At 51.4% G+C, this 17,807-nt stretch overlaps 2 protein-coding genes across 6 annotated transcripts in view; both read right to left on the bottom strand.

Annotated features, from left to right (window-relative positions):
* CCDC134 (coiled-coil domain containing 134) overlaps positions 1-10,434 on the bottom strand; it is a 17,358-nt gene extending 6,924 nt beyond the window's left edge. The window contains exons 1-8 of one of the 5 annotated variants that reach the window (XR_003678618.2): positions 10,285-10,434; positions 8,379-8,497; positions 7,553-7,674; positions 6,881-6,965; positions 4,879-5,060; positions 4,528-4,599; positions 3,632-3,692; positions 2,728-2,965 (exon numbers count right to left, since the gene is read on the bottom strand). Coding sequence is in view for 4 of the 5 variants with exons in the window: in XM_028485926.2 (XP_028341727.1) it covers positions 3,632-3,692; positions 4,528-4,599; positions 4,879-5,060; positions 6,881-6,965; positions 7,553-7,674; positions 8,379-8,481 (625 nt within the window). In the remaining variant the exon portion in view is untranslated. Of the gene's footprint in view, positions 1-2,727; positions 2,966-3,631; positions 3,693-4,527; positions 4,600-4,878; positions 5,061-6,880; positions 6,966-7,552; positions 7,675-8,378; positions 8,498-9,656; positions 9,745-10,284 lie in introns of all 5 variants that reach the window. The other 4 variants (XM_028485926.2, XM_024127161.3, XM_028485924.2 and 1 more) reach the window with 4 other exon arrangements.
* Positions 10,435-11,779: 1,345 nt separating this feature from the next.
* LOC114485139 (meiosis inhibitor protein 1-like) overlaps positions 11,780-17,807 on the bottom strand; it is a gene marked incomplete at its 5' end in the record, with an annotated part of 12,911 nt that continues 6,883 nt past the window's right edge. The window contains 5 exons of the mRNA XM_055083186.1: positions 11,780-11,825; positions 12,623-12,735; positions 12,926-13,057; positions 13,999-14,105; positions 14,707-14,788. Of these exons, the coding sequence (XP_054939161.1) occupies positions 11,780-11,825; positions 12,623-12,735; positions 12,926-13,057; positions 13,999-14,105; positions 14,707-14,788 (480 nt within the window). The remainder of the gene's footprint in view (positions 11,826-12,622; positions 12,736-12,925; positions 13,058-13,998; positions 14,106-14,706; positions 14,789-17,807) is intronic.

Genomic DNA, 17,807 nt, shown 5'->3' with positions numbered 1-17,807 from the left:
TTTTTTTTTTTTTTTTGTGGTATGCGGGCCTCCCTCTGTTGGGGCCCCGCCCGTTGCGGAGCACAGGCCCCGGACGCGCAGGCTCAGCGGCCACGGCTCACGGGCCCAGCCGCTCCGCGGCATGTGGGATCCTCCCAGACCGGGGCGCGAACCCGGTTCCCCTGCATCGGCAGGCGGACGCGCAACCGCTGCGCCACCAGGGAAGCCCTATCATATATTTTTTATTGACTGTCTATCTCCTCCAACTAGAATGCCATTCCCAGGAGGGCAGAGCTAGAACGCTTCTCTAGTGGCTGGGATTCAGTAGATGCTCACTAAACGTTGAACAAATGCATGTGCTATGCCTCTGAGCCTTTGTGCAAGCTGGTCCCTCTGTCTGGGAAGGTCTTCCCTGAGTTGGTCAACTCCGCACTTCTTACTTATCCCAGAGCCTCCACCCTCTACTTCCACAGGCTCCCTCACATGGGTCCTTCCCTCTTGCACTGGTACAGAGATCACGCTAGATTGGGACTGTGTTTCTCTGCTACCTTCCCCAACAGACGGTGAGCGTCCTCAGAGCAGGGAGAGGGCCAGCTCCCTCTGGACTGGGACAGTGGCCAGCACAAAGCCTGATACAAGTCGGCTCTAGCGATGGGTATGTAGTAGGAGGGGACTCCCGGAACACCCACTGGTATGGAGAGAGTGCCCAAGGTGAGCAGAGCAAACGTGGGCTGTTGCTGGTGGACACGTCCACACGGGATACCAAAAAGTGAGTAAAATCTTGGGACCATCTCCAGCCAATAAAAGTAAGGAAAGTATGTTGCTTCTGCGGTATGCCCAAGCAGAGCACATGAAGCTAAATTACATCTATCCTGAAGCCCATTCTCTCTGTGCCCCATGCTCTCACCTTCCTCGTGTGTGAGAGGCAGTCACGATCTGCAGGGCAAGGAGAGCCAGTGACACAGCAAAAAAAGAATCTCCATGGGAGCTCCCTCACTGGGAAAGGCAATCTGCCACGGCCTTGAGCATCCCTGCACGTTCTTGCCGCGTACACCAAGAACCCAGCCCTGACTGTTCTTACCCAGGCCATTTATCAGGGTCGTGACTGCAGCACGCAACCTTGAAGGATGTGTCATCTTGGTTTTACATGAAGGGGAGGCAGCTACGCTAGTGTGGAAAACCATATCCCCCACTCTGTCACCTGAAGCAAAGCCACTAGATCAACAGGGCCCTCGAGTCAGAGGTTCCTCTGAATACTCAGGCCTGTCCTCTGATTGTTCACCTAAATTAAGAGCTAATGGTGCTGTACAGAAGAGTTAACATAGCTGGCCTCACTGCTCTCTTTTAGAAGGCTTGCTTCCAAGGTTGGTCCTTGGCTGGTGTCTGGGAACTTGGGTTTCTGGGAGGGATTCCCATCACCCTAACTGATAAGAGTGGCTCATTGCACCTAAACTGTGCAAAAATGTGGTTTATGCTAAACACCCACTTTCCTTCTGGAGTCTGGAATTTTGGTATGTGCTAGGCAGAGGGTGCCTACGTGACCAGTTCCTAGTAAAAACTCTGGGCACTGAGTCTTTAACAGGCTCTCCTGATAAACAACTTTTCACACATATTTTTATAACCTGTTGCTGGGGGAATAAATTGTGTCCTGTGTGACTTCACTGGGAGAGACTCATGGAAGCTTGTGTCTGGTTTCCCTTAGACTTCACCCAAGGAGCATTTTCCCTTTGCTGATTTTACTGTGGATCCTTTCACCGTAATAAATCATAGCCTCGAGTACAAGCACACACTGAGTCCTGTGAATCCTCCTAGCGAATCATCAACCTTGGGGCGGCTTTGGGAACCCTCGGCACAGGTGACCATGGGCAGCAGCAGCCATCTAGCCCCAGGGGTGACACTGGAAGACCAACTGCCATAAAGGCTAGTAAGACAACAATCTGAATTAAAAGCCGTCACTCTTGCCTAGACAATATTCCTAATGACCAGGCATGTTGTATTCTTACTGACTGTTGTCAGTGTCCTAGCCATCTGGTCTGCCAGATGAGCAGGCTAAACTGGCAGATCAAAGATGCCCATCCCTCTTGAGGGCCATGAACTGTGGAAACAAACTGTGGCTGACAATGGGACAGTCTGGGTCACTCGCTAAGGCGCTCATAGCCAATTCTCTGGTAAGACCAACCAGAATCAAAAGGCTGATCAAGCCTACACAGCCCAGTTGACTGGCACTGCCACCTATATGCATCACTGTACTAAATGTGGCAATACACTCACCACCATGGACTGACACAAAGCAGAGGACTCTGTATTTCTGGTTCAGCTACCTAGAGTCCCTGGCTGGAACAGTATGGCCCAAGATCATTAGAATAATGACCACTTGGGGGACTTTCCCTGGCGGTCCAGTGCTAAGACTCCGCGCTTCCACCGCAGGGGGCACGGGTTCGATCCCTGGTCGGGGAACTAAGATACCGCATGCTGTGTGGCACGGCCCAAAAAAAAAAAAAAAAAAAAAGAAGCATGACCTCTTGGTTGAGTATGCTCCTTGCCAAGTCCCCCTGTGGTGGCCCATGTGGGCCAAGATGGGAGATATGTGTCTGTGGAAATCTTGCAAAAATTCCCTTGTCCCACTCACATCTGACCCTTCTGAACAAAAAGTTTAGGTTAAAGTAGGAAAAAATTGGAGAAAAGTGAAATTATAGGTCCTGGGATGTGACATGTTGATTTTGTACCAATAATCTGGGGAGGGATTACCTGAGATCCCAGGAGGTGTGTGGAACAATTAATCCTCTTTGTCCTTTAGATCCAGCACTGCCACCTGGCAAAACAATCCTAGGGTCCACCCAAGCCAAGTGGCAGCTGCAGTTGAGAGTCAGACCAGCTGTCCAGTGTGTCATTCTCAACCACGTGACAGGAAAATTCACATAGACGCAGTCAGTCCTGAACTATTCTGCCGTGCCTGATACCATCAAAGGCAGCTCCCAAAGTAACCCTGTGCAGACACACAGACCAGTACAACCTTGTTTCAATCTGACAGGCAAATCCACCTGCCTCTCCCGATCCCTGAGCGACCCTGGTTATGCCATGTAGGGCAACGCAGGCTGCAACGCAGCAGCAACACTGCCTCCAGGGCTCAGCCAAACAATGCAATGGTGACTCAAATCAAGTGGCAACACATAGGAGACAGTGGGCCACAGAATGCCTCTCCACTGGGGATGAGCGTTGCTTTGGGTCTATTGGCCCCTGTAATCACTGGCAATGACATCAAAGATCAGCAGCTCAGTCTAAACCCTTGTATGGGTGGTAACAGATGATAGACTGATCTTAGACTGCATGATGATTTTCTAATGTAAGATCTACTGCCCCCGCCCCCGCCCCCAGGACTTATCAGAGCTGGCTAAGTCCAGGACCCTGGAGCATACGGTTGAGACCAACACTGCGCGTGGCCTCATCCTGCTGCTTAGAGTCCTACTGACAGCAGTCCGAGACAAGCTGAACAAATGTGGTCCTGGTCTCTACTGATCAGATTAATCATGGAATAGGACATTCATGTAGAAATGTGAGCTAAGCCAAGACACGTAGGGCTGATGGACAGACTGTGGGGAGGCAATCTCCATCGCCCAGCACGTTCTTGCTGGTACACCAGACCACTCTGTACCTGGGCCATTTCTCAGGTTGTGTTTCCAGAAAGCAACCATGAAGGATGAGGTGATGTCTGCCTGCAAACAAAGACTTAGTTTGCTTCTGTTCCTTATAAAGGTGGTGAATTTCCCAAGCTTGGTGCTCCTAGCCTGATGCAAACCCACTGCATGCGTGGCATTTGCCTGGGCCCTTCTGTGTCACCCTCCTGGGACTTGGGGAATAAGGGAAACCCACATGACCAGGCCAACAGCAACTGCTTTTGCTGCAATAAACTCTGCTGTCTCTAACCTGTCAGCATCCATGAAACAGCAGCAAAATCCTAAACCTTCAGAGGTCCCTCCCTACACCTGAGGAGAGTTTGCGATCTGAGGAGTACAGTGCTCTGGCCCTTCCTCCCTGCCGCTCTGGCCCTGCCCTGCCACCTCTGATCTCTTCCTCCCCTCTACTGTGTGTCCGCATCTGTCGTGCTTCCCCTGCAGCCTCCAGCTCTCAGAGCCCACCTCAGCCCCTAGGAAGAGAACATGTGCAGGAATGTGGGACAGAAGCCTGGCTGGGGGCTCAGAGGCTCAAGGGCAGAGAAGCCTGGCCTGACCTCCCATGGCTTCCCTGACATTTGCCTGATGGGCACAGTGCCTACCGTGCACTGAGATGGATGTGTTCATAGCCTCTGACTGGCCCTCACAGTTGAGGTCCATACCGCACGGACAGACAGGGAGCTGAGGCTAAGACAGGGCCAGCAGCTTGCCTGAAGGTACCAGTGAGCGAGTGATACTCAGGCCCAGACCCAGGCACTTCTGGCTCCAAGTCCAAAGCCCTCACACTCCACTCTAGGTGCCCCAGCCCCTGCAGGCCCTGGCCTCCCAGGGCTCAGCAGAGGCCAAGCAGACATGGCCACAGGTCCCAGCAGCTCACCTCTGTGTGGTCTACTTTAAATGGGTTCTGGAAGTCAGAGTCTTTCTCGCTGATTCCCAGCTCCTGGGCCATCTGCGGATGAGGAAAAGCTAGTCATCCTCTGCCTTCTCCTGCCTCCTGCTCACCCAAGGGCCACTCCCTCCGAGGCCTGAACAGATGTGGGCCAGGTGGTGACCCCTAGGGACCCAGGTTGGCATAGAACCCCATGAAAGGGCACCTCAAGGTGGCCCAAGGCTTATCACAGAAAACGCAACCAAGGGCTGACATTCAGGCCTCACTAAAGGCAGATGCGTGGCTCACAGCGTACCACCAGACAGAGGGCTCCCGGACCTCCTCTGCCCCAGTCCTTACCAGGCTGAGGATGGACGAGTGGGGGCCCTGGTCAAAGACGCCCGACTGGTTGCAGAAGCTGATGCCCCAGCGGATGAGGAGGTTCCAGTTGGAGTTGTGGTCAAAGCAGTGGTGCACGATCCTTGGGAAGCGCAGCACCACATCACCGAAGAAGGCCGTGTTCTCCACCACTTGGGAGAAAGCTGGTGAAAGGACCCTGATGAGTGGCCAGGGGAGATGCCCTTCTACAGCCCTCCTGGCCAGCCCTACGCACCCTCCAGAGAACAGAGGCAAGCCCACTAATCAGAGAAGGGGAACGGTGCCTGAGGCCCACAGGCTGCTGACCACATGTACAGTGCATGCTAAGGGCTTTATGTCTACCAGGTCACTGAATCATCAAAACCACCTTTAGAGAGAGATGTGTCTGCTATTCCCATTTCTCACATGGGAAACTGACGCTGACAGCTCGTGAGTAGCAAACCTGGGCTGCAAACCCAGGGCTGTCTGACTCCAAAGGACATGCTCTTTCCCCTGTATCTCACATCTCAGAAGACTCGTTTGCCATGGGGACCAGAGACGTGGGTGTCCTTTTGCACATGGAGGCATATGCATCCCATGAGGCTTCGCAGGGCCTAACCTCCCCAACTTGGTATCCTAATGTCCAGAACTGGGCCCTGGTGTTAACACAACTACAGTGCCTGTGAGGGGTCAGTTCTGTTAGGATGGCCAGGGAACACATCAGGGTTTGTTTTCTTTTTAGTGTATATCCAATTTTATTTTATTTTAAATGCTTAAGTTCTTATTTTGAAATAATTTTAGACTTACATAATACACCACAAAATTCCTTCACTGGGCTTCCTCTAATGTTATCATCTTATATAACCATTGCCCAACTATCTAAACCAGGAAATTAACATTGATACAATACTATTAATCAACCCACAAACCTAATCTGAATTTGGTCAGTTTTCCCACCAATATCCCTCCTCTAGTCAACAAATCAGTTTAGACTGAGTTTAGTGTCCATTATGGGGGCACATCCCCCGACCCACGCTAGCATGAAGAATAGTAACTATACACCCAGCCCTGGTGGCAGCCCCTGTTTGAGTGACCCCTATAGATAAGGCCCAGGCAGCTCTCACCAGCACTGGCCAGGCCACACAGAGATAAGCAGACTCCTACAAAGATATGCCAGGTTGGGTCTGAGACAAGTGGGGCAGGGACCCCCGGGCTTCAGAACAATCTTGAACCGCAGAGAACTCAGGAGTTCGCTTGGTTTACAGGTAAGAGCCAGGCAAACCACCTATCCTCTTTCATGTGGAAACTGGAGGTAACAGTGCCTTCCTCAGTTATAGTGGAGATTAGAGATGATATTTGTAATGTGCCCAACACTCAATATGTAAAAGCTCCTTCCGTCCTGTCTCAGACAGTGAGACCTAACAAACTCTACTGTTAGAATGTAACCAGTTAATGGGGAGAAATTACCACCGGAGAGAAATTCTTGGAAGAGGAGATGAAGGGATTCAAAATATTCTTTTATTTATCTATGTTGGTCTCACCTTGTCTCAAAAAGGATTTAACGGAGTTGAGGCTTTTAGAACAGTAGTAAAGAGTGATGGTAACTGCTCCCATGGGCCAGTCACTTCAGCAGGCCTCAGTTTTTTCTCCTATAAATGGGAACAACCCTTGCCATCTCTACCAGGAGGGTCAGGGTAATGCAGGCAAGGATTTCTGGAGTGGAAGTGGGCAAAGGCTCCTCCCTAATTCCCGTCTCAAACACCTAACCACACGACAGAATATATCTGTGTCAGGGACACAGAAACTGGCTCTGAAATGAGCCAAGAAACACTTGGAGAATCATATACTAAGTGCCTAACTACCCAAAGAGACTCCTTGGAAGGTGCCACAAGAGGGTACTTCCAGAGAGAGAAAAAAGAGTGACAAGAACAAGAGGGAAGGAGCAGCTAGAGAAGATCAAGGATGGAGGGGGGAAGAGGAGAGGGAGAGATTGGGGAGACCATACCATCCTTCAGTTTCTCGTCCTGGGGGAAGGGCCCATCTGGGAGCACATCTGCAGCAATGAGCACTGTCCGGGAGTCCTCCAGCACCTGAGGGAACCCCACCTGGGCTAAGTGGCTTTGAAAAGGTCTTCCCAGACCGGCCCCAGTCCCATTTACTTCAACCCTACTTCAAATCTTCTGTGAGGGGCTTCCCTGTTGGCGCAGTGGTTAAGAATCTGCCTGCCAACACAGCGGACAGGGGTACGAGCCCTGGTCTGGGAAGATCCCACATGCCGCGGAGCAACTAAGCCCGTGCGCCACAACTACTGAGCCTGTGCTCCAGAGCCCACGAGCCACAACTACTGAGCCCGCACACCACAACTACTGAAGCCCGTGCGCCTAGAGCCCCTGCTCCGCAACAAGAGAAGCCACCACAATGAGAAGCCTGCGCACCGCAATGAAGAGCAGCCCCTGCTCGCCGCAACTAGAGAAAGCCCGCGCATACCAACGGAGACCCAACATACCCCCAAATAAATAAATAAATAATAAAAATAAATTAATTATATATAAAAAAGATCTTCTGTGCATGCGCTTCCCCCTCACTGAACACCATCCCCTTGGGGAACTCCTACGCATCCAACAGTGCCCAGATCAAAGACCAGGCCTGCCATGAGCTGCCCCCTGCCTGCATGCACCTTAAAGAGCCCCTTGAGCATGACATCAAGGATCTTGTACTGCTGGTGGACATCGTTCAGCTGTGCTAGGTTTTTCAGCGCCAACAGCTGCTCCCGCCGCTTCACCTCAAACATCTTCTTGTCTGAGCAGCATTAAGTTAAGGAACTGGCACCAGTTCTCCTGCCTGGATAACCCAGTGGTCCCGATCGAGAGGGCCCACCCTGGCCAGCAAGTCTCTGCCAGGGGCGTAGATGTGCATGCCTGGGACTCCCCAGGGAATGAACACACGCTCTGAGAAGCATGTGAATCCTGCAACATATCATTCATCCACTTCACAGAGGATTCCACACCCGACAACCTGAATACAACCCTGAGGACCTGGCTCCTGCCCTCCCCTCCTCGCGGTCTTTCCCCAATCTCCCACAGCCACTCATTGCTCCCAGAACCTCCGCCCCTCTGCTCACACTGTACACTCTGCCTGGGGTGCCCCCCGCCCTTCTCTACAAGTTTCTATTCTTTCAAGACCCAGCCCTTGGGTAGGAAGCCCAGTATGCCAGGGCTTGGTCTCCGGCCAGGGTCTCACCCACAAAGAACGAGGCACATGTACAATCCTCAAGAGTCCTCATGGCTCTGAGATATATGCCTTGCCTTCTCAATTTAACATGTGGGGAAACTGAGGTTCAGAACAGAACTGACTTGATCAAGGTCTGGTTAGAGCACCTTACTTTTTCTCCCCTGTTCCTATTAGGGGGGTCTGCTCCATCCCTGGAATCTCCCAAGGGGTTGTGGGTATAGAGAAACCTCATTTATAGACCCCTCAAAAACACCGCCAACCCCAAAGGATACAGATCTCCAGGCTCGGGTCCAGGGAGGTCCTCAGGGTGTCTGTGACTCCTGTCCCAGACAGTAGCAGGACAGAGAGGAAAGCCAGGAACTGAAGAAGGTCCATATCCAAGACTCTGGAGCTAGGGGAGTAACCCAGAGAAAGAAGGTGAGACCCAGAGCTTGGTGTTATATGAAACAGAAAGTGAGTTGAACAGCAACTTCCCTTGACATGACACAGCCTCCAAATACCAAGAACCCAGCTTTGGGAAGCCCTGAGGCCCCAATTCCTAGCCCAGGGCCAGTGACCAACAGACACAAAATAAAGACATGGGATGATAGGAGGGAGGGAGAAAGATAAAGTCAGCAAGGTAGGGATGCTTAGAGAACAGGGATCAACGCCTGGAACCCTGCACTGGAGCTCTGGCTCTGCCTGACTTCGGGACCTCGGGCAAATTGCTCAGCCTCTCTGAGCTTCATCTTCCTCACTGCAAAATGTGGATAAGGAAGTCATCTCCCTGTTGCAGACAGAAGGCTGGGTGAGGCACTGTGCCTGAGGAAGGAGGGCCCGGTCGATATCACTGCCTCTCAATTCCCCATCCTGGCCTCTCAGGAGGCCCAGGCAGTCAGAGATGTGAAACTTCTGGGGTTTCCCACCTTTCCTGACTTCTGTCACCAGAAAGGAAGAAGGGGTGCAGGGTGGGATGGCAGGCAAGACAGTCTTGAGATAAGACGGCTGTTATTCTCTTAGGAACCACAGGCACCACAAGCAACACCTGTCCCTATCTAGGCAATATTCCCCAATCACCTACTGAGTACCTGTCATGTTCTAAGCACTGTTCTAGAGGCGGGAATATGGCAGTGACAAACAAAATTCCCTGCACACTGGTACTTTCACCCCTAGTAGGGTTAAGAGACAACCAGTAAAGTTGTAAAACAAGCACAGAAAGATGAGAGGGAGTCAGCAAAGTGCAATATTAAATACAGTAGTCAGAGGCAGCCTCTACTCAGATGATAGCTGCCCAATTTTACCAACGTGGAGACCAAAGCACAGAAAAATGAGGGGACTGCCCAAAGTCACTCATGGATTCTCAGGCTAAACCAAGAGTCTTAATGAGCACAGGCTATCTCAGAGCTGGCCACTGTTCTATAAGGACACCTAGGTGTGTCCTAGAGATGCTCAGTTATTGACAGTGAGACCCCACACAGAACAACCAGAGAACCGCCCCCACCCCACGCTGATGAGACAACTGAAGCCTAGAGAATGGGAAAAAATAGTTCAAGCTCACCCAGAACCCTTACCTTCCACCGTCACGCTCCAGACTCAAGGGAACCAAACACTGGTTAAGGCAGAACTTGGGGTCAGGGGAAATCAGACAGCCGGTAATGACTGAAGCAGGAAGAAGTGGAAAAAGAAAGCCGAAAAAGCGGACTGCGTGGGGCAGATCCTACTGTCTCTACTGTTACTCCCACTTATCCGTCTCTCAATCCTGCTCCCTGCCCCCATGAGTCCCCAGAGCTCTTCCCGGCTGGGCGTGCGACTCCGAGGCCATTCTGCAGAGGTGGCTTGGTGGTGGATCCTGAGCCGGCAACCCGGGTTCGGAGACCAGGGTCGCTGCCCCTAGCCTTTAGAGCTCCAGGAAGAGAAAGTCTTTCTAATGAGAAGAGGTGTCCGGATCCGCGAATCCCAACCCCCACCCTGTGCAGCCAGTTCTGGGCCCTCGGAGCCGGCAACCCGGGTTCGGAGACCAGGGTCGCTGCCCCTAGCCTTTAGAGCTCCAGGAAGAGAAAGTCTTTCTAATGAGAAGAGGTGTCCGGATCCGCGAATCCCAACCCCCACACTGTGCAGCCAGTTCTGGGCCCTCGGTCCCTCCCCCGCCCCCCCCCCACCCAGGAAGCCTGCCCACCCAGCGCCCTCGCCCTCACCTACCAGGCCGGGCGGGCGGACAGGAGTCAGCGTGCACCTCGCCTCGAGGGCCCGCAGACGAGCGGCAGAGGCGCGGAACCTCACAGTGTCCCAGAGCAGCCACGCAGGAACTGCCGAGCGCCGCCCCCGCCCAAAGATCGCGGGCCGCGACTGCCGCTCCTTGACCTAACTTCCGGCCCCGCCCAGTAGGCTCCGTCGCTAGCCCTGCCCGAGGTCCGTGGGAGTTCGGTCCCGCCCACCCTGCGTGGCGGCTTGCGCACTTGCCGCGTTAAGGTCGGCTTGGAGGAAATAGTCAGCCTTAGGTGTGTGTCTAAAGTAAAGGACGCGTTAGCAATAATGAGGCCCTGACCCCTGCCGGCCGGGCGGCCTCCCCAGCGCCCTCCCCGAAACTGTTTCGTTAGCTGTTTTGTGGGTTTTTAAAAAATATTTATTTGGCTGCACCGGGTCTTAGCTGCGGCGCGCGGGATCTTTAGTTGCGGCATGTGAGAATCTACTTCCCTGACCAGGGATCAAACCCCGGCGCCCTGCATTGGGAGCGGGGAGTCTTAAACACTGGACCACCAGGGAGGTTCCAGCTGAGTGTTTTTTAAACTGCAGTTGTCAAGATCAGTTTAGTGGATCGTGGCTAACACTTTTTTCTTTTTAAGTAACGTGCAATGCAGAGTTGGGGCATACCCTGCTCGCCCCTCGGATCCACCAAGTTCTAACCCAAGTTCGTGGGGTCCTTCCCTGTCCTATCATTAGGACGGAGTTCAGCCCAGTTTTGCGTAGGGTCAGTCCAGCCAGACCCAAGGGCTAGCCAGTTACAGGCACCGGGGCCCTGGCAGACAGGCGGGAAGAGAGTTAAAGGCCCTGGTGAGCTGAGCTCAGAACACGCGCGGGCAGTTGTGGAGGGCAGACATTGAAAGAACTACACACGTGTGTGCACAAATACACGCTCTGAGGAGGGCCGGGAGAGAAAGGAACACAGGGGACCTACTTTAGCCAGGGAAGAGCTGAGCTGGGGCAGTTTCCGTCAGCTAGGAAGGCTGAGAAGGTTTTGACCCGCTCACCTTCCTTGCCTGGAAATTGTACCTCTCTCCGCTTTCACCTGAGGTGAAGCAGCAGGTAAAGTACTTCCCAGAGCACCTGGACCACGGCAGCACCAAATACATGGCCTTTCTCTGCCCCTTCTGCCCCAAGGATGGCCTGACTGATGTCTTCCACTGAGGTAACCGGCTGGCGTTAGCAGAACAAATCCCTCCCCCTCTCTGAGAATGCCATCCATCCTGGCTGAGGAACCAGCTGAAGGGAGCCAAGGTAAGTCCAAAGTGAAATGTTTTTGGAGAGCCCACACAGGCATGTGAGTATATCACTATTTCCTGATTCTGTTTCAACAATGGAGTAAATGGCTCCAGATGAACGGCTGCAGTTGTCATCCATTTCCCCCAAACCAGTGTGCCCTGACTTTGTCTTCTCCAGGTCTCAGTTCTGTTTCTGGGCCTTCAGGTCCTGAGGATCAGTCTCTGATGTGGGACAGGGATACAGCCACTCCTCCCAGGCAGCTGGCAGCAAACATGAGAGGAGAACAGCAGAGACGTGGGGCCAGCCATGGGACAACCACACTTCCGGGGCCCCAAAAGGCAAAAACAGACAAGAGCAGAGGTGCACCTGAGAAGAGTGGGATGGATTCTAAAACTTGTCAGGTTAGGACCTGACACTGAACACCTGGGCTAGGTAGTTGCTGTACATCAGGGAACGTTCCATGGAAAGGGTTAGGGGGAGAGCCAGGGAGGCCACACACACACCTCCAGACCACAGTGTCTCTGGAGCACCACAGCAACCCCTCAGAGGGCCAGTGAGCACTGCCCACAGCCCCAGGCTTTCTCAGGGACGTGCCAGTCACCCAGCACCCTCCCCCACCGTGTTGTGCTTAGGGCAGCGTCTGTGCCAACTGGGCTTGGGCAACTTTCTCCAAAGCTCCTGGGGAAGGACTAGCTCCCTTCTGAGTTTGGTGATATGACTTTGGAGATGGTCATGTCTGGGGTCAAATCCTGATGCTATCACTGTGTGATTCTGGGCAAGTCATTTAACCTCTCTGAGCTAAGTTACAACTGTGTTAACACTCCTAGCTACTGTGAGGATTAGATACAGTGCATGTAACATGACTGGCCCTCGGTAGGAACTTAATAGAGCAAGTCATTGTCATTGCTACCACTGTTAATTATTCTCACTGACCCCTGCTTGCCTTAGAAGACAGGGCTGTAGACAGTGCAACTCTGTCCTGAAGCATGACACTATAGCTTCCCATTGCCTGGGTGACCCTACCCAGGCCAAAGCGCCCAGATGCAAGAAAGGATACATCATGTCCTGTAGGGGCGGCTGGGCCGTGGAGGCCCTGGGGGAAAGACCCTCCAAGGAGGCCTGCAGGGTCTGGGCCATGCTATGATCAGCCAGGAGGCCCATGCTCTGGACCTGGGGGGAGAAGATGGTAGGGAAGACAGGCTTTCTCAGTGCCCACTCCACAGAGGCCCTCTCTACCCTCCACCCCCTGCACTCCTGACCTCCCGTTGGCTGCTGTGGCTAGAGCTCCCCACCTCCACAGGGAAGAGGGTACAGAGGGTCTGGCCTCACAGTGGCTAAATAGCATCCCCTTTCCACCCACCTGCAGGAAGAAGCCACGCAGAGCCTGGAGTGTGGTGCTGGAGAGGGTAGAGAGGTCAGCCAAAGCTGCGCCTTGCAGAACACGGCCCACCTCTTCATGAGAGAGGATGCTGCTGCTCCGGAACCGCACAAACTGGCCCAGGGAGAGAAGCCCCAGACATGTAGTGATTCGGCATCTCCTTCATTCACAGGTATTTGCTGTGCCCTGCCGGGCTCAGCACTGGGCTGGGGGCATGGATCTGAAGCCCACCGAACTCTGCCTTCAAGAGGTCAGTGTTGGTAGGCAGGGGTGGGGTCGTGTCACAGGAGAGTGAGGTAATGAGGAGGATTGCAAGACCCTGAGAGTTTTGCTCTGCTGACCCCTTCAGTCCCGCCACTCCTACCCTGCCCCTCACACTAGACTATGTGTGGTTACCCAGACACACCACCACATTCTCATATACCTACTGTTCTCACTTCAGTACTGTACCTGCAATACTTTTCCTTCTCTTTGCCTATTAATCCTTCAAGCCTCAGCTAAAATGTTACCTTCACTGCTGAATGTTTTCATTTTATTAAGGAAATACAGGCATTAACTGGGTGCTTACTATATTCTTACTTCTCCCTCACAGCTCTGGCAGAAGCAATTACTCTTTTCTCTGGGTTCCTACACCAACCATTGATTTATTATTCATTGATCCACTTCACTATCATTCACAGGCTTGCTGCCTTGTTTATTCAGTGGGCACTTACCATGTTCTAGGCACTTAGCATTATCTTCTACTCTTCCATTAATAACATCATATTTTAACTATTAATTTCCTTGTCTATCTCCTTCTCTAGACTGAGGGACCTTTAAGTCAGAACATTTGGCTCACTGACATCTTTGGTACCTAGCACAGGATCTGGCAGGTGGTGGGCAGGCCTGGTCAATGTTTCATGAGTGAATGAGAAAGAATGTCTGGGCAGAGGAGATGTGGGCATTCAGAGGAATTCTCTAGGCAGCCTTCTTGTAGGGTAAAGGCTCATCCAGCCCCTCTACCTTCTTGGAGGATGACATTCTTCAGACCACAGGACCATCCTTTCTGCACTTACCAGGGTCATGAGCCTCAAGATCTCAGCTCTGAGGAAGGAATTCTCTCCAGTATCCAGGAGGGTAAATAGCAAAAACCGATTCCAGGGCTGGGAGGCCACATGGAGTGCTATGGGAAACACCAGTCAACCATGTGTTGTTAATGCTGCTTTCCCAAAGGCCTTAGAACATTGCTAAAGAAAACTTTCTCCTATTGGCTCAAAAAAGGGTTGCTCAGCAAAGGCAGGACACTGGACAAGCTGACCCCAGGGCGTTTCTTTCTCCTGGGCTTCTATCCACCCTTGCTGCCTGGCACAGGGAGACCACATATCCCACTAATGTGGGAGGCAGACAACAGGAAGAGCTCTGCCACTTAAGAGCTATGTGACCTTGGTTGGGGCAAGTTGCTTAACCTCCCCGAACCTCAGTGTCCTCATCTGTATGATGGGCATGGCAGTGCCCTTGCAGTATTGTTAAAAGAATTAAACAAAATGAGTGTGAATCAGGGAGCTCCCTCGTGGCCTAATGGTTAGGATTCTGGGCTTTCACTGCCATGGCCTGGGTTCAATCCCTGGTTGGGGAACTGAGATCCTGCAAGCCACGTGGCTCGGCCAAAAAAACTGAGTGTGAATCACAGAACAGAGGATGGGAGTCTGGGGTGGGAGGGTGGCAGGTGCTGGCCCCGTCCAATCTCCCCCATGGGAACATCAGAGAATGGGGAGGGTTTCTACCGATGTCTGGACTCCGGGCATGCAGGTAGTCAAACAAGGCCTCCAGGCAGCCGACACAAGCGTGGGACAACAGAGGGTCCTTCTGCAAGAAAACAACAAAAACAAAAACCCCACAGAAGTTCACGTCCGGTTTTGCTACCAGTGGATTTTGGTGCCAACCAAGAAAAAAACATTTGGTTTTCAAAACAATTTAGATTTCAGAATTTCAGATTTGGGATTGTGGCTCTATAGATAATCAGGAATGTTTGTTGGTTTCATCTCTCACCCACACACAAAGCACGGTGCTTATACTGATGATTTACCTACATTTGAGAGACTGTTTTGCTTCAGAAAAGGATGGGCCCTGGGCCCCATTAAGAGATTCACAGATTACAGATTCTGTAAGAGCCACACAGTTTATCTAAGCCAATGCATGTAAATCTTTTGGTAAAGCAGCAGAACCTTTCATCAAACAAAATTTTATGCTCTAAGCATAAGAAAAGAACTTAGGGTTAGGGATATGCAAATTAAAACCACCTTGAGGTACCATTACGCACTCATCAACAGCTAAAACTGACTGACAGTACCAAGTGTTGGCAAGAATGTGAAGCAGCTGGAACTCTCATGCACTCCTGATGGGAAGGAAAAATGGTGCAGCCACTTTGGAAAACAGTCTGATGGTTAGTTAGTTAGTTAGTTATCTATCTAGCTGTGTTCGGTCGTCCTTGCTGCACACGGGCTTTCTCCAGTTGCGGCGAGCAGGGGCCACTCCTCATTGCGGTGCGCAGGCTTCTCACTGCGGTGGATTACAGATTCTGTAAGAGCCACACAGTTTATCTAAGCCAATGCATGTAAATCTTTTGGTAAAGCAGCAGAACCTTTCATCAAACAAAATTTTATGCTCTAAGCATAAGAAAAGAACTTAGGGTTAGGGATATGCAAATTAAAACCACCTTGAGGTACCATTACGCACTCATCAACAGCTAAAACTGACTGACAGTACCAAGTGTTGGCAAGAATGTGAAGCAGCTGGAACTCTCATGCACTCCTGATGGGAAGGAAAAATGGTGCAGCCACTTTGGAAAACAGTCTGATGGTTAGTTAGTTAGTTAGTTATCTATCTAGCTGTGTTCGGTCGTCCTTGCTGCACACGGGCTTTCTCCAGTTGCGGCGAGCAGGGGCCACTCCTCATTGCGGTGCGCAGGCTTCTCACCGCGGTGGCTTCTCTTGTTACGGAGCATGGGCTCTAGGCACGCGGGCTTCAGTAGTTGAGGCTCACGGGCTCTAGAGCTCAGGCTCAGCAGCTGTGGTGACAGGCTCTGTTGCTCCGTGGCATGTGGTTCTTCCCGGACCAAGGATCGAACCCGTGTCCCCTGCATTGGCAGGAGGATTCCCAACCGCTGTGCCACCAGGGAAGTCCCAGTCTGATGGTTTCTTATAAACATACACTTACCATATGTGGTAGGCAGAATTTTAAGATGGTCCCATGACCTTTGCTCCCAGATGTTACTCCTGTGATTAGGTTACAATACATGGCAAAAGGGAGATTGTTTGGGTGGGTCCAATCTAATTACACCAGTCCTTTAAAAGCACAGTTTTCTCTGGCTGGTAGCAGAAGAAGAACCAGAGAGTCCAGAAGTGTGAGAAGACTTAACATGCATTGCTGGTTTGAAGATGGAGGGGCTGTGTGAGAAAAAATGTGTGTAGCCTTAAAGAGCTGAAAGACCCACCCACCCGCAACAGGAGGATGAGGTGGATTCTTTCCCAGCTCTCCCAAATAAGCACCCAGCCTGACCAATACCTTGATTTCAGCTTTGTGAGACCCTAAGCAAAGAACCTGGTCGAGCCCACCCAGACTTCTGACATACAGAATTGTCAGATAATAAATGGGTGTTGTGTTAAGCCATTACATTTGTGATATGTAGTTACACAGCAATAGAAAACTAACGTGTCATTGACCCACCAATCCCACTCCTAGGTATTTATCCAAGAGAAATAAAAATGGATATTCACAAAGACTTGTACTTCAGTCTTTATTCATGATAGCCAAAAATCTTGAAGTCCCAAATATCTATCGGTAGGTGAATGGATCAACAAATTGTGGAATAGCCACATAATGGGCTACTACTCACCAATAAAAAGAAATGAAGTACTGATAACACAACAATATAAATGAATCTCAAAAGCATTAAGCTAAGTGAAAGAAGATGGACACATAAGACCACATACTGTATGATTTCATTTATATGGAATTCTAGAAATGGTAAAACTGTAGTGCCAGAAAGCAGATCAGTGTTTGCCAAGGGTCAGGGACGGGGAGAGGGGACTGACTAAACAGGGGTCCAAGGGAACTTTTTGTGGTGATGGAAATGTATACCAGGATTGTGGTGGTGTTTACAAAACTGTATGTGTTTGTCAAAACTCATCTAGTTGTACATTTAAAATCAGTGAATTTTATTGCATGTAAGTTATATCTCAATAAAACTGATTTTTTAAAATGTAAAAACAAACTAACGGGCTTCCCTGGTGGCACAGTGGTTAAGAATCCGCCTGCCAATGCAGGGGACATGGGTTCGAGCCCTGGTCTGGGAAGATCCCACATGCCGTGGAGCAACTAAGCCTGTGCGCCACAACTACTGAGCCTGTACTCTAGAGCCCATGTGCCACAACTACTGAAACGCGCGTGCCTAGAGCCCGTGCTCCACAACAAGAGAAGCCACCGCAATGAGAAGGCCACGCACCACAACGAAGAGTATCCCCGCTTGACGCAACTAAAGCCCGCGTGCAGCAATGAAGACCCAATGCAGCCATAAATAAATTAATTAATTAATTAAAAAAAAAAAACTAGCTAACAACAACAACAAAAATCCTATGCTCTCCTCATGCTATTCTTTGGAAGGCAGCAACCTGGGGGTTAAAGTATGGGGCAGACTTGGGTTTGAAGCCTTGCTTGGTCACTTACCATCTGTGTGATCCTGGCCAAGGTTACTTGATTTTGCTAAATGGAGATAAAAAGATTACTTGGGGGCTTCCCTGGTGGCGCAGTGGTTGAGAGTCCGCCTGCCGATGCAGGGGACACGGGTTCGTGCCCCGGTCCGGGAAGATCCCACATGCCGCGGAGC

The sequence above is a fragment of the Physeter macrocephalus genome, unplaced genomic scaffold (genome assembly GCF_002837175.3).
Source record: "Physeter macrocephalus isolate SW-GA unplaced genomic scaffold, ASM283717v5 random_514, whole genome shotgun sequence".
Taxonomy (NCBI): Eukaryota; Metazoa; Chordata; class Mammalia; order Artiodactyla; family Physeteridae; genus Physeter; species Physeter macrocephalus.
The sequence above is the reverse complement of the archived record's forward strand: the minus strand, read 5'-3'. Positions and strand labels throughout refer to the sequence as shown.